The following is a 14770-nucleotide window of genomic DNA, read 5'->3' as shown; positions in this document are numbered from 1 at the left end:
TGTTCCACGTTTGTTCCAATCTCCGGGATCTCCTCTCTCACAGGGACCCCTATTCCAGTCTCCAGGGTCTCCTCTCTCACAGGGACCCCTATTCCAATCTCCGGGGTCTCCTCTCTCACAGGGACCCCTTCCAGGGTCACCTCTCTCACAGGGACCCTTATATCTTTAATCTCCTGCTTCATTTTACTCAATTCAATTTTCGTTATCTCAATCTCATTCATTATTCTCTGAAACATAGTTATTTCCAGATTCTCAGCCACTTTCTTAATTGCCATTTTAAAAGAAAAATATAGGAAAACCACTTCTTATTTCAGCAACAATTGGGTTAATACTCCAAACTTGGTGACATCACAGTATAAACAGAGCAGACAGCCTTATCTCTCCAATAGTTAAGTAAACAAAATGCAGTTCCCAGGATCGAAGCAATTAATGGCAATCGTCAAGAAACAGATTCGTCAAAATAAAATAGACCAAAAAGAGAGTAGTCTCAAAACAGTATAATATTTTTCAAAATAAAAATCTGGAATAGAAATCCCTCTTCTGTGTGTATCTTTAGAATGCAAATCCAGGACAGCTTTTTGCAACAAAAACAGAGATAAGCTATTAATTAGTGCGTAGCAGAGAGAAGTTACGGCTCCCCAGTGAGATGTCAAAAACCGATCAATCTGGCAAATCTCTTTTAAACAGCAACAATTTAAGTCAAGTAAAAGAAAAATATAGAAAGAAGGGTGCTTGCCTGTTAGTGCGTTCTCTCTTAGAAGATAAGATGAACGTTCGCTTTAACAGATAGAGCTTGCTGTTGAAAATCCGTCCCACCTTCGTCGGCTGGACCTCGTCCCATAAATTAATGAGATCTGGTCGTCCCAACAAAAATAGGCTTTGAGGTTAATCTCTTCGTTTCTCCCTACCCGGGAGAAGTTTAATCAGTCAAAAAAAAAGAAAAAACTGACTGATATATCTGAATAAGCTTCTTTTGAGGCAGGAGCCCGTCTCAAAAGCAGGCACAGGCTAAGTCACCCTTCCCGGAAGTCTGTTGTTTCTTTTTTTTTAATTCAGAGTTACATTTAATAAGATATCCCCTCATAAATGCCTTACTTGTATCCCAAACGATATTTTCACTTGTTCCTTTATGTAAATTATGTTCAAAAAACTCTTTTAATTTCTTCTTACATTCTTGTACTACTTTGTCATTCTGTAATAAAGATTCATTTAGTCTCCATCTAAATCCAAGATTTTTCTTTTTTAAAGTTAACATCACAGGGTTATGATCCGAAAAAGTTTTTGGTAATATATCCATTTTAAAAGTGTCCTTCGCTAAAATTTTAGACATCCAGATCATATCAATCCTCGAGAATGTTTTGTGTCTTTCTGAAAAATAAGTAAATTCCTTTGCATTATCATTTATATATCTCCAGGTATCCACCAATTCTAAATGTTCCATCAGTTCAAAGCAAATCTTCGGTAATTTACCCTGTGTCTCTTTGATATTTTTTTCAGAAAGCCTATCAATTTTTGGTGAGATTACCCCATTCCAATCACCCATTATGCACCAATGGTCATATGAAAACTCTGACAATTTTTCCATAAGTCCTGTGTAAAACCTTGTTTTATCTTCATTGGGGGCATAGATACCCACTATCAAAATGTTTGTACCCTGTAAAGTAATTTCAACCCCCACAAATCTACCACTATCATCCAGTAATACCAATTTAGGAAGCAATTGTGGGTTAATATAGAGAACAACTCCATTTTTTTTTTTTGGTCCAGCCGAAATAAATTCTTCACCCAAATTTTTACAAATCAAATATTTGGAATCTTTCTTCTTAATATGGGTTTCTTGTAAACAAATTATATCCAATTTTAATTTTTTCAAATAGTGAAACACTTTCTTTCTCTTCTGCGCCGTATTAGCTCCATTTATATTCCAAGTTAGATATTTGTAATCCATCTTTAAGCGTGTATTTTAAAATGTGCCTGATGCTCCTTTTAATCCATCATCTTCCTTTCCTTCCTCTGCATATCTTTGTTGACTTTGTTCCCCAGGAATTATATCCATATCTTTGAGTTTATCTTCATCCATATCTTTTGAAGCTTTTCTCAAGAAGTCCCTTGCTTTTTGAACAGTATTCAATCTATATTTCTGTTGTCTGAATGTAAAGATCACTCCTTCTGGAACATCCCATCTAAATTGAATTTCGCAATATCTGATGGAACGCCTCTCTCGCTATATACCTACCCGTTCACTGCGCTCGACATCTAAGGCCCTTCTCCGGGTCCCAACCCATAGGGAGGCCCGGAGAACAACAATTAGATCTAGGGCCTTTTCAGTGGTGGCCCCCAAATTATGGAATGCCCTCCCAGATGAGATACGCCTGTCGCCTTCTTTGTTATCTTTTCGGCGCCAGGTAAAAACCTACCTCTTCGCCCAGGCATTTTAAACTTAATTTAATTTTATTTTAAATTTAACTGTAACTGTATTTTTATTTTATTCGTATTTTAATTTTGTTTTTAAATATGTTTTATAGTGTATGTTTTAATCCACACTTGTTTGTTTTTAAATGTGGTTTCATTTTGCTGTACACCGCCCTGAGAGCTTGTTGCTATAGGGCGGTTTAAAAGCGTAATTAAATAAAAAAAATTTAAGTTTCTCTGTAAGGAAAGCATATTCTTTTCTCTTACGTAAAAGTCTAATAGGAATTTCGTTCATCACCAGTATTTCCTTACCATCAATTTTAAAGGTATTTTTAAAGTGTTGCTGTAATACCATATCTCTGGTCGTCTTCTTTATAAAATGAACAAGCACATCTCTTGGAATTTTATTCATTGTTGCATATCTGGAATTAATTCTATACACTTTGTCTATTTCAAATTCCATCCAATCTTCATTCAAATCCAGAAATTTTACTAAAGCATTAACAATTTTATCTCTGATGTCTTCACCTGTTTCCTCAGGAATTGCACGGAATCTCAAACAATGTTCTTTATTTCTCACTTCAGTCACAGCCATATAGTCCAAGTTTTTTTCTAATTCCAGATTTAATATATCTGTTCTATTCTCCAAGATTTGTACCTTTTCTTTAGTGTTTTTTGCATCCTCCTTTATTTGCCCAATTGTCCCTTTAATCTCATCCACTTGTGTTTTAATATAGTCTTTTATATCTGTCAATTCAGTTTTCATTTCCTGTTTTATATCATTAATCCCTTGCATTATTTTTTGAAACATATCTGGGGGTATAACCCCTTCCTGTGGATCAGTAGAACTTCTTCTTCGCTCCTGGGTCTTAGTTGCTTTTTTAGTTGTCATTTTCAAGAAAAGCCTTTAATTTCTGATATTAATCACTGTTCCAAAACCTAGAGGCAGTCTATTTCTTTTTTTTTTCCTCCACCAACAAAAGAGTTAATATTCCAGGCCTGTTATTGAAGTCCAGCCAGCACAGCACAGTTCTTATCTACATCCAAGAATGCAAAACAATTCTGGTTCCCAACACCAAGCAATTAGTAACATATACGAGCAGCAGATTCGTCCAAAAAGAAATAGTCCAAAGAGAAAAATAGTCCAAAATATAATAATTACCTCTCATCCGTTTTTAAGCTTTAAAACTCCAAATTCAGGCCAGCTTTTTGTCGTAAAAAAAGTATATAAGTTGTTTACATTTTCTTTCTTCCATAATTATATTTAAAAGAGAAAAAGTATGACTCACCCAGGTTTCTCAGTTGCTGATTCGTAAACAAATCCCTTTTATTGTAGTAATTTAAGCCGAATGATAAGATTTAGACAGAAGTAGGCTCGCTGGTTAAGAACGTTTTTTTTAAGAAGAAAAAAAGAACGCTTCGCTTTTTTCCAGTACAGCTTGCGTGGAAATCCTGACTCCGTCTTCAGCCGATCGGCATGCCTTCTTATCTCAGGGATTTCCTGATCAATTCCAGCCGCCGACAGCTCAACGAAGTCTTGTGGAAAATCTGATCGGTTCTCCTATGCCTTGGAGAACATTTAAGCCAGTCCAAGATTCCTCTTGGCTGGCTTTTAACCTGAAAAAAGCTTCCTCTGAGGCAGAGCTCCCTCAGAGACAACCACCAGCCAGCACTCCTTCCGGGAAGTCCCACAACTCATAACTTTCTAGGTCTTACGGATGTCAGGAAAGAAAAGTTTGCAGAGCTGGCCAAGTGAGCCAGAGAGGGACCCTGTAGCAGATTCTTCCAACTGATTTGGGGGAGCAGAAAGTCTTGGGGGAGGCCATGAGACCAGGGGCCTTTGGAAGCGGCTGCCAAGAAGGGAAGCGGCCCTCTGCCCCTGGATCATCTGAAAGGGAAGGCGAGAGGGGCTGGTGAGCTGGGAGCCTTCGTCTCCTCCCTCGGGGCCAGCAGATGGTCACTATCCTGGCAATATTTGCACTGTCTTTTTAAATGTGCGCACTTAAAACCAGACCACACCGTTGTCATACATGCTGTTGTAGGGATGCCTGTGATCAGACTGAGGCTCCAGGTGATATGGAGACAGGATTGGGCTCAGGTCCCTGTCTCGAAACTAGTAAAGTGCCCCTCTTTGATACCTGGCTCAGGTGTGACCCAACGGACCGAAAGGCCAGAACTGAGATCTGAGCACCTTCTGGACAAGATGGCCCCACCCCCACCCCTCCCTGCTCTGGCAAAGCAAAGCCCTCCCCCAAAATGTTGGCCTCACTGGAATTTAAAAAATGCAATGGATTTAACTCACCTGCGGCCCCTGCGAACGCTGCCCTCGTTCATCCTCATGGCCTTGAAGAAGAGGATGGTGCCAGCGACGATGCCCAGAATGCCAACAGCCAAGCCCAGGGCACAGAGCACGTTCTCCATTGTCTCAGGGATGGGAGATGGAGCCTTGGAATCTGGGGGTGGGAAGAGACAGGAGAGGGGTAAAAATGGGCTCTGTGTCTACTTGTTCTCTCAGCCCTCCCAAATGCAGCCCATAAGCAAATCCCATATCTAATTCCTCAAAAACAGGAAAAAATACAAGTTTCTAAGCTTTAAGATACACTTTGAAAATTCAAATGAGAGGCACCATCTACCTCCTGAAACCCTAGAAGGGGACTGAGCACCCTACTGTGCCCCACAGGTGGCAGAAGCAGAATAAATTATGTAAGAGAGCAAGAGTCCCTAATTTGCATAAATTATCTCCAGATCCTGCTTCTTATGAGCTCAGAATCTGGATTTTTTGATGACGCCGCTGTGCATTTACGCCAGATTTTCTCCGTCCTCCCCTCGGGGAATCCCCAGTGCTCCACTTGGCAGACGTAGAAGTCCCCCTGCTCCGGGATGAAAGGGAGGTAGGAGAACTTGCGGAAGGTGTTGTCCACGCTGGGGTAGAAGTCCGTCTCCTTCATGCCCTGCGAGACCACCTCGTTGTTCTTCAGCCAGGTGATGTTCAGCACCGGGAGAGAGAAGCGGTCCACGAAGCAGATGAGGACGTTGGGGTCCCCCAGTTCCACGGGGTCTTCTGGGTACACGGTTGTCGAAGGAGCCACTGAGGAAGGAGAGGGCAAGGCTAGAGATCAATGCTGTGTGTCCTCCAGAGACTCATTCCTTTCTGAGTGGCCACCATGTCACCTGACCTTGGCAGTCCCTGGTCAGAAGCGGCATCCCCTCCGAGGCCGGCCATTCCTGATCCTTGATGCCTCTCCCAGGGAGCCACGCTGTGGAACTCCCTTCTACGTCCTTCCCTAGCTGAGTAGCTTTAGCTGAGCCAGAGGGGAGGCCCTACTGAAAGGCACCTCAGAGGTCATCTAGTCCTACCCCCTGACAATGCACGTAGTCCTCTCCTGCAGTCTCCCTGGTGGATGGCCATTCAGCCTCTGCTTCAAAACGTGTAACTCTAGGATAATACACCACTTTTTCAGGCAGTCTCTGGCATGAAAGATGTTTCTTTAAGCAACTCCACCCTCCACCCCGTGTCTATGTCCACAACCTGACAGTCCTCTTCCGCATGGAGACCCAGGAATATCTCTGCAGAAATGATGGCCTCCAACTTAGCCCATGCAGGTGAGGCCCAACCCAGGAGGGCTAAGGTGCCAGAGCCTGTCATTCAGCCCTGATGGGAGGTGGGTCCAGAACTCTCTCCCCCTGACACAGAGAGACAGACAGACACATGCACACTCATACATCCCACGTTAGCTGTGGCTAATATTTCACTGTGTGTGCAGGTGAGTGAATGCCTCTGAGCATATCTGGAGTGCTATACTCCTCCCCATCAGCAACCAGAAGTACTAGGTCGGTGAGAGGTTTCTGTATCTGTGCGTATCTGTGTTGTGAGTGTGAGACCTCCTGCACTCTCCTGTGCAAACGCACACAAGACTTCAGTCTTGCCTCAGGGCAGCAGTGATTCCGGAGCCAGGCCTTTGAGGAGGGGGCTGTGCCCCCCCTGGCACTTCCTGGCCCAGGAGACTCTCTCAGGCAAAGAGGGCAGAGGCTGGGGGGCTGCTGGGCTCCCCCTTGGAGGGACCTCTTGCTCCGAAGGAGGGAGGGTTGCCCTGGGTTCCCCCCATCAGTACGAAGAGCTGATTCAGCAGCAAGTGTGTGTCTTTGGGGGAGGGGGGCTTCCTTCGCCTTTCGTCTGTCTGTGCAATGTTGGAAGTTGGGCAAGAGCAACTCCTGGTTTGTTCTTTTGTCTATGTTGCAGAAGGAAGATAGAGTTGGGGTCCTCCAGATGGAGAGGCTGGATTACCTTTACCTGCGATGCCCTGACTGACTTTAGGGAAGCTTACCTGCCCCTCCTCCTTCCGCCCTTCCCACTCCTTTCTCCTCTGACTGTCCGGGAGAGAGGAGACATCCCTTTGTCTCTGCTCTCTCCAAGCATGGGGATGACTCCCTGACCGAGGTGCTCGAGGTGATCTCGGATGTGCGGATGCTCTCCCCCAACCTATTGGTCTTGGGGGACTTCAACGTGCATACCGAGAGCGCCCTCACTGGAGCCCCTCGGGATTTCATGGAAACCATGACTTCCTGGGAACTGCACCTTAGTAATATAGGGCCCACCCATGTAGCCGGTCATGCTCTTGACCTTGTATTTGTCTCGGGAGGGGAGGGAAGTGCTCTGAAAATGGGGGCTGTTTCTTCTAACCCCGTTTCATGGTCAGATCACTATCTGGTGAATATAGACCTCTTAATGCCGCACACCTTCCGCAGGGGACAAGGACCTATTAGGATGGTCCGCCCTAGACGTCTGATGGATCCTAAAGGATTCCTGAATGCGCTGGGAGATTTGGAGCCGGCTGAAGGTCGCCCGGTCGAAACCCTGGTGATGGAGTGGAACAGGGAGATCACTAGGGCGGTAGACCGGGTAGCTCCGAAACGCCCTCTCCCCCTGAATAGAGCTCAGATAGCACCCTGGTACACTCCACGGTTGTGGGGTCTGAGACAGGAGGTGAGACGACTAGAACGCCAGTGGCGGAAATCACGCTCTGAAGGCGATCGGACACTGGTTAGAGCAGCGATAGCTGCCTACCAGGTGGCAACAAAGGCAACAAAGAGGGACTTCTTTGCTGCCTCTATTGCTTTGGCAGAGTGTTGTCCCAGGAGGTTGTTCCAAGTGGTCCAAAGCCTGGTCGATCCAGTGGCTCAGGAACCCATGGAACATTCTAAAGCCTCCTGTGACTCATTTGCCAAACACTTTGCTGATAAAATCGAGCACCTGAAGAACACGATCCCATAAGCCGTGGACACAGGAAGCGAGCCAGAGGCGGTCAGTGGCATTTTGGTCCGATGGGATCGGTTTCAGCCTCTTCCTTCTGAGGAAGTAAACAAGGTGCTCTCTACTGTGAAGCCAACCACATGTCTGCTGGATCCTTGCCCTTCGTGGCTCATTATGAGCTGCAAAGAGAAACTGGGTAAAGGGATCAAGGCGGTGGTAAATGCATCCTTGGAAGAGGGTGTAATGCCATCAGCCCTCAAGGAGGCGGTGATAAAGCCCATCTTAAAGAAACCCTCCTTGGATCCCCAAGAGTTGAACAACTTCCGCCCAGTCTCTAACCTACCATTCTTGGGCAAGGTGATTGAGCGAGTGGTGGCCAAACAGTTACAGACACACTTGGAGGAAGCAGATTATTTAGATCCATTCCAATCGGGCTTCAGGACTGGACATGGAACTGAAACAGTCTTGGTCGCCCTGGTGGATGATATGAGGAGGGCGCTGGATAGGGGAGAATTCACCTTCCCCGTCCTCCTGGATCTCTCAGCTGCTTTCGATACCGTCGACCACGGTATCCTTTTAGATCGCCTGGAGGGATTAGGAATAGAAGGCACTGTTTTACGGTGGCTCCGTTCCTATCTCTCAGACAGGCATCAACGGGTGGCATTGGGAGATGAGGTTTCTGACTCTTGGCCTCTCAATTGTGGAGTGCCACAGGGTTCTATCCTCTCCCCCATGCTATTCAACATCTATGTAAAGCCGCTGGGAGCCATCATCAGGAGATTTGGGCTGCAGTGTCGCCAATATGCGGATGACACTCAGCTCTATCTCTCGTTTAAGTCCTCACCAGAGTTGGCTGTGGATACCATGTCCAAGTGCCTGGAATCCATAAGTGGATGGATGGGAAGGAATAGGCTGAAACTAAATCCAAATTTAAATTTTATTTAATTACAGTCATAGACCCAGTCAGCTAAAAAACAAGGATTTGTATACATATTGTGCGTACAAATACAAATACATGAAGATATCATTTAAAATAAGATATGAAGATATCATTTAAAAATAAGAGTATCAACAGCATTAAACACATTGCACATGTCTTTTCTGCAGCACCTGCACTATATAAAGGAATTTAGCAACTGCTTCAGTTGTGGATTTATTTTTGTCAGACAAAAGATGGAAAAGTATCTGTTCTGGATGTTTATTAGAGAGTCCAGAAGTAAGTGGAGAGATAATTTTAGCTCTTAAATCCTTATATAGCTCACATTCTAAAATAACGTGATCTAGGGTTTTGGGGGTATTAGCATTGCAAATACAATAGCGTTTAACATAAGGGATACCTTGAAAACGGCCTGTAAGCAGAGCAGAGGGTAGGCAGTTGAATCTTGCTCTGGAGAACAGGAACCCGTATTGTGAAAAGTTTAGCTGTTCTAAATAAGGCATATGAGATGGGAAGCTAAAATTCAAACCAAGTTGAAGGGGGGAGCAAGATGTTAATGCCTTAGAAAATGAATACTGCCGGTCAAGGTCTTTAATTTGTTGAGTAATAACTGCTATGGCTGTTTCAAAGCCCCAGGATGACAGGAGTTCTAAAGACAGACCTAGGTGATTTAGCTTCCCTTCAAAGATTTTAGTCCATGAACTTTTAAATGGATCTTTCCATATAAGATGTGTAAGTCCTGAAGGGCCCCCCGAATAGGCTATCCTGAGCCAGAAATTGAATGCTTGCAGCCAAGCTGTACATTCTAAAGAGTTAAACCCTGACTCTAGATGGAGGCCGGCTGAAGAGGCGCATCTTGGTAACCCGAAAATGGGCATAAGAAAAGTTGATAATATTGACTCGATGTTTTTATTATACTGAGTGACCCAAATCAGGATTCCATAGAGGAGCTGTGATATTATTTTAATTTTAAAAATTTTTATAGCAGCAGGGATGAAACATCCGCCTTTTGTATAATAGAACCTAATTAGGGCTTTAGAGGTGTTATGGGCTGCTTGAGTTACGGCCTTCATATGAGGGGTCCAGGAGAGTGAGGGACAGAATAAGATGCCTAGGTACTTAAATTTCTTAACCTGTTCAAACAGTAAGCCTTCTATTTTCCAAAGATGTTTTGAGTTATTTTTGGTGAATGTCATTATTTTGGACTTAGTGTGATTAATTGTAAGAAAATGTTGTTCGCAGTAACAAATAAAAGTCCGTAGTAGGCGTTTAAGGCCAATTTCAGAAAAGGACATCAGGACCGTGTCATCGGCATATAGTAGCAGAGGACAGCTCACTCCTGCAATATTTGGGGAGTGGAGATTTTCATTAGAACATTTGTGAAACTAAATCCCGACAAGACCGAGGTGTTGCTCGTGGGAGATAAGAGAAGGTTGGGAGATATACACCTGGTGTTCAATGGGGTAAGATTACCCCTGAAAGACCAGGTTCGCAGCCTCGGAGTCATTCCTGACTCCCAGCTGTCTATGGAGGCTCAAATTTTGGCAGTGAGCCGGGCAGCTTGGTATCAACTCCATCTGATAGGGAAGCTGCAACCCTACCTTCCTGTCCATTTGCTCCCACGGGTAATACATGCCCTGGTCTCCTCCCGCTTAGACTACTCTAATGCGCTCTATGTGGGGTTACCCTTGAAAACAGTCCAGAAACTACAGCTGGTACAAAATGCGGTGGCACGTTTGAGTAAGAACAGCCATCGCTGTGATCACATTACTCCGGTGTTAATAGATCTATACTGGTTACCAGTTGTTTACCGAGCCCAATTCAAGGTGTTGGTATTGACCTTTAAAACCCTATACGGTTTCGGCCCAGTTTATCTGAAGGAGCGCCTCCAGCATCACCAATTATGCCGCCTGACAAGATCAGCCACACAAGACCTTCTCTCGGTCCCACCAGTAAAATTGGCTAGGCAGGTGCGGACTAGAGAGAGGGCATTTTCGATCGTGGCTCCCACCCTCTGGAATTCCCTCCTGTTTGATCTTCACCATTCCCCCTCCCTGTCAAGTTTCCGCCAGACCCTGAAGACCTGGTTGTTCAGGCAGGCCTATGAGATTTCTGGGGTGGGTTAGTCTTTTAACTGTTATTAACTGATGTTTTATTAATTATTGATTATGGTCCTTCTTGGTTTTTATATTGTATTTTATTGTATTTTGTACGTCGCCTAGAGTGGCCGTTCACTCGGCCAGATAGGCGACTCAAAAATAAAATTTTATTATAATAATTATTATTATTATAAGCGTGGGGCTGACTCCTACACCTGGGAGTTACGCCTCCAACTTCGTTAGTTAGAACTAGGTTTGCCTTTCTATCTACTATGTATTTCTAGAAATAAAGTAGCTTTTCTTATTTTAATAAGTCTCCAGTCCCAGTGATGCTGATGCAGGGTAAAAACCTGTTTTCTTAGGTAAATGCACACACACGCTGGCACACTCGCATTTCAACATCTGCTGTTACTCTGCTGCTGTGGTGCTGCTTTAAACAAAATTAAGCACACAATTCCACACAGCAACATGTAAAGCACGGGCTCAGTGGGGTAGGGGCCAGCTCACAAGCGCAGGGTCCCTTCACGACAGTTACGCCATGTCCCCTGACAGACTCACCCCCAGGATTCACTGTCTCTTCTGCAATTCCGGAGCTTTGGAACCAGAATAACACAGCTGTGAGCTCAGGTTCTCCAGCCCCCACCCCAAATCTCTCTCCATGGGGGCTAAATGTTGCCAGAAACCTTTTGATTTTAAGAATTCTGAAATGAAGCTTAAAGTGGGATTAGGATTTTGGAGACCAAGGTACTTTGCCACGAAGCTCACTTCTCACTTACCCTAGAAGCCAATCAGCATGAAAGGAGAGGCCTGTGTTAGCTACTGTGAAGAGTTTTCTCAGTGACTGCCTCACCTCCTTGCACTCTGATTGCCTCCAATCAGCAAGAAAGGACAAGGGAGCATGTCATTCACCCCTGAGAAGAGTCTTCTCACTTGACTTGCTCCCCTTTCATGCTGATTGGCTTGTAGGTAGGCAGGGCCAGCGCCAAGAGGCGGTCAGGTTGGGCCCTGGCCGAGGGGGCCTGTTGCCCAGAGGGGCCCCTCCTTAGGGTGGGACAGTGAGGGTCCTACTCCGTGATCCACAGCAGTGTCAGGTTGCAGCATTCAGCTGCCATGGATCATTAAGGGGGAGCTCCCAGGAACCCCCATCCTCCAAGGCAGACAGTGTGGGGCTTAAATAAACCCTCCCGCCCCACCTACCTGTCTTATAATTGCATCAGTGCCAATGCACCATGCACTGTGCGCACATGTCTGCTATCACCCAAGAAGGTGGTTGGGGAGTCCCTAAGGGGAAGACTCCCCCGCTGTCATCATGGGTGAAGGCCGACTTGTGCGCACAGCGCATGTGGCATTCACAATGATGCGACAGGTAGTTGGGGTGGGGGGGCTTATTTAAGCCTCATACCGCTTGTATCGGAGGAGGTGTTTGGTCTTTCAGCTCTGCAGGCCCGGGGCAGGCTGGTGCTCAAGCCATGCCTTGTGCTTGCCCTGTAGGCCCCGTTCCCCAAAATGGAAGGCCTCTATGACCCTGTTGCCCTGGATGTCTACACCCCTGCGATGGGCTGCTTCCCTCAGGCAGAATTTCTGAGGCAGAGGAAAAGGCTGAAGGATTTTGTCACAGAAGCTACGAGGACAACCCCCACCCCTCCGGTTCATCCTCTGCACCTCCCTGGGTCACCCCCCCCTGCTGTACCGTTCTGGGCACAGGTGCGGTTGCTGCGCTGGATGAGGACCTGCATGTTGTTCTTCATGACGGCAATGTTGGCCAGGGCCCCCTGCACCTCAAAGTCGGTGAAGCGCTGGAAGTCCGGCAGCCTCCAGATGTTCTGCTTCTGGGCCCAGTCCACGTGCAGGATCTCCTCATCATTGAACTCCAGCAGGAACTCACCGGACTTCTGCTCTGAAGGGAAGCTCTCCTGGAAGAAGTCGAGCTCCACCAGCGTGTCCTCCACTGCAGGGGTGGTGGGAGGATGGGGGAGAGAATGAGCAGGGGAGGGAGGGCTCTGGGGGACCCTCATTCAAATGGCCCAGAACATCTCCAGTTGCAGGGAAAGGAGGACTGGTGGCCCCTTTCTTCTGCTCTCATACACCCCCACATCCCCTCTATATATTTTTAGATTAATCTCATTTCAGAGCCATAACAGCCCCAGAAGGCGAGGCAGGGCGACTCTGAGTGCAGGACCAACGTGGCAGTTAGAAAAGTGGACTTAGATGGATCATTGGAGAGACCAGTCAACATCCCCAGGTGCCTAACCTACCTCTCAGGGTTGTTGTGAGTAGGATAAAAGGGGGGTAACTCTACCCTGAGGTCTTGGAGGAGGGAGAGTCCAGCAATGAAATGCGGAATAAGTTAAAGTATGGAATTTGTTCCCTTAAGAGGCACTGAAGGCCACCAATTTGGATGGATTTAAGAGGACTGGAGAGATTCATGGAGGAAAAGGTCACTAATGGCTACTGGCCACAATGGCTATGCTCTGCCTTCACAGTCAGAGACTGTTTCTTTCCAAATATGTGCAGAGGGAAACCTGATGAGGGGAGAGTGCAGCCAACATCCCCAGGTGCCTAACCTACCTCACAGGGTTGTTGTGAGTAGGATAAAAGGGGAGTAACTCTACCCTGAGCTCCTTGGAGGAGGGAGAGTCCAGCAGTGAGGGCCACCAATTTGGATGGCTTTAAAAGCGGATTAGACAAATTCATGGAGAGGGCCACCAATGGCTCCTAGCCACGATGGCTACGGTGAGCCTGTTTCTTTCCAAATACCTGTGGAGGGCAACCTGAGGGGGGAGAGTGCTGCTCCCGCACTGGGGTCCTGCTTGCTTTTGGGCTTCCATGAGGGCCCCTGGTTGGCCACCGTGAGAACAGGCTGCTGGGCCAGATGGCCCCTTTGGCTGATCCGGATCACGTGCAGTCGCCCCTTTCATGATGCCACTTACTTTCGAGGAAGGCCATTCTGCTCCGACGTGCCTTCCAGCCTTGGAACTGGCAGCGAGGCCAGAGGCGCAAGTCCAGATTCTTTGTGAAGCCAAGCGGGGGGGGGGTGTCCCATTTGCACCTCCCTTTTACCGTGTCCTTTTTGGCTTAAAAGAGACACCCCTCCTCAGTTAAGGGAGCAGATCCTGCCTCCTCGCTCTTCACCCCACTCTGCCCAGGACTCTTTGGGGGGGAGGTCCCATTTCTCTCTCCTCTTCTGCCGCACGCAGTCTTTCCTTGATCCCTCCTCCCTCTGCCCAAGGGACCCCCAGAGGCAGAACTCCCTCCCATGCCCCCTTCCCTGGCATACCCCCGCGCCCCCTGCCTGACCTGTGAGGGCCCCAGCCCGCGGCAGAGTGGGGACGGCCCAGAGGCACCCCCAGAGGCAAAGGGCTCCTCTTGTGCCCATCATCGCGGCAGCTCTTTTTCCCGGGCTAGGGGAGGGATGGATGGAAATGGGCGAGGGAGTGATGAGTCTCCGGAGCAAGTCAAAGAAAGGATTTCACCTGCACCCTCCGCCTGCCTGCCCGCCCCCAAAGTGGCTGTGGGGCGGTGGTGCCCGGGGGTGGCCTTGGCGGAGGGGAGGCTCGCCTCGGAACCTCAGCCTGTTGCCGAGTGAAACTCCTCGGGCAGGAGCTTCACTGGGAGACAGAGAGAAATCCAGAGGATGGGAAAGTTATGGGGGGAGATTATAGGGGGGACTCTGGTTCTGCCCTCTGGTCCAAGGGGGGTTCCTCCAGGGCTGCAGACTAAAAGCAGGAAGACTGGATGCAGAGTTGTTTCTTTGGGCTGGGGGGCCACGCATTGCCCTTCTAGAGTAAACCACGCAGGTCTTACAAACAAGGCAGAGCAAAAGCACTCCACCCACCCCACCCCGAAGTGGCTCCTGGAGTGGAGGCTGGGAGGGGATCTCTGGGGGGGGGGGCTCCGATAAGGGGCCGCTTAGCAAATGGGTCACAGCCTCCGATTAGCCCACCCTTCAGTCAGGTTGTCTGCAAGGCTCCCAGTAACGTATTTATGAACGCGGAATAAATAATTAGGAATGCATCAGAGTAAGCTAAGGGGGAAATTGCACACCTCGCAAATGTAGGAAGAGCAGAGAGC

The 14770-nt window shown here is 47.2% G+C and overlaps 1 protein-coding gene across 1 annotated transcript; it reads right to left on the bottom strand.

The window, feature by feature from the left end:
- Positions 1-4108: 4108 nt before the first annotated feature.
- LOC133379099 (HLA class II histocompatibility antigen, DR alpha chain-like) lies at positions 4109-13645 on the bottom strand. Its single transcript, XM_061613710.1, has 5 exons — positions 13630-13645; positions 12390-12647; positions 5216-5500; positions 4715-4865; positions 4109-4300 (listed from the first exon to the last, which is right to left on the bottom strand). Exons 1-5 carry the CDS (start codon positions 13643-13645, stop codon positions 4297-4299), a joined length of 714 nt encoding a protein of 237 aa, XP_061469694.1. The 3' UTR covers positions 4109-4296.
- Between the last annotated feature and the right edge of the window lie 1125 nt (positions 13646-14770).

Source organism: Rhineura floridana, chromosome 3, assembly GCF_030035675.1.
Source record: "Rhineura floridana isolate rRhiFlo1 chromosome 3, rRhiFlo1.hap2, whole genome shotgun sequence".
In the NCBI taxonomy this organism is placed as follows: domain Eukaryota; kingdom Metazoa; phylum Chordata; class Lepidosauria; order Squamata; family Rhineuridae; genus Rhineura; species Rhineura floridana.
This window is presented reverse-complemented; position numbering and strand designations above follow the sequence as displayed.

What these genes read in the sequence shown, in the direction of transcription:
- LOC133379099 (XM_061613710.1), bottom strand. An exon ending in CCGCACCTGTGCCCAGAACG is followed by an intron (nt 5,501 to 12,389) that starts GTACAGCAGGGG and finishes CTCCTTCCTCAG; the next exon opens with TGGCTCCTTCGACAACCGTG. An exon ending in GAGGACGGAGAAAATCTGGC is followed by an intron (nt 4,866 to 5,215) that starts GTAAATGCACAG and finishes TCCCACCCCCAG; the next exon opens with ATTCCAAGGCTCCATCTCCC.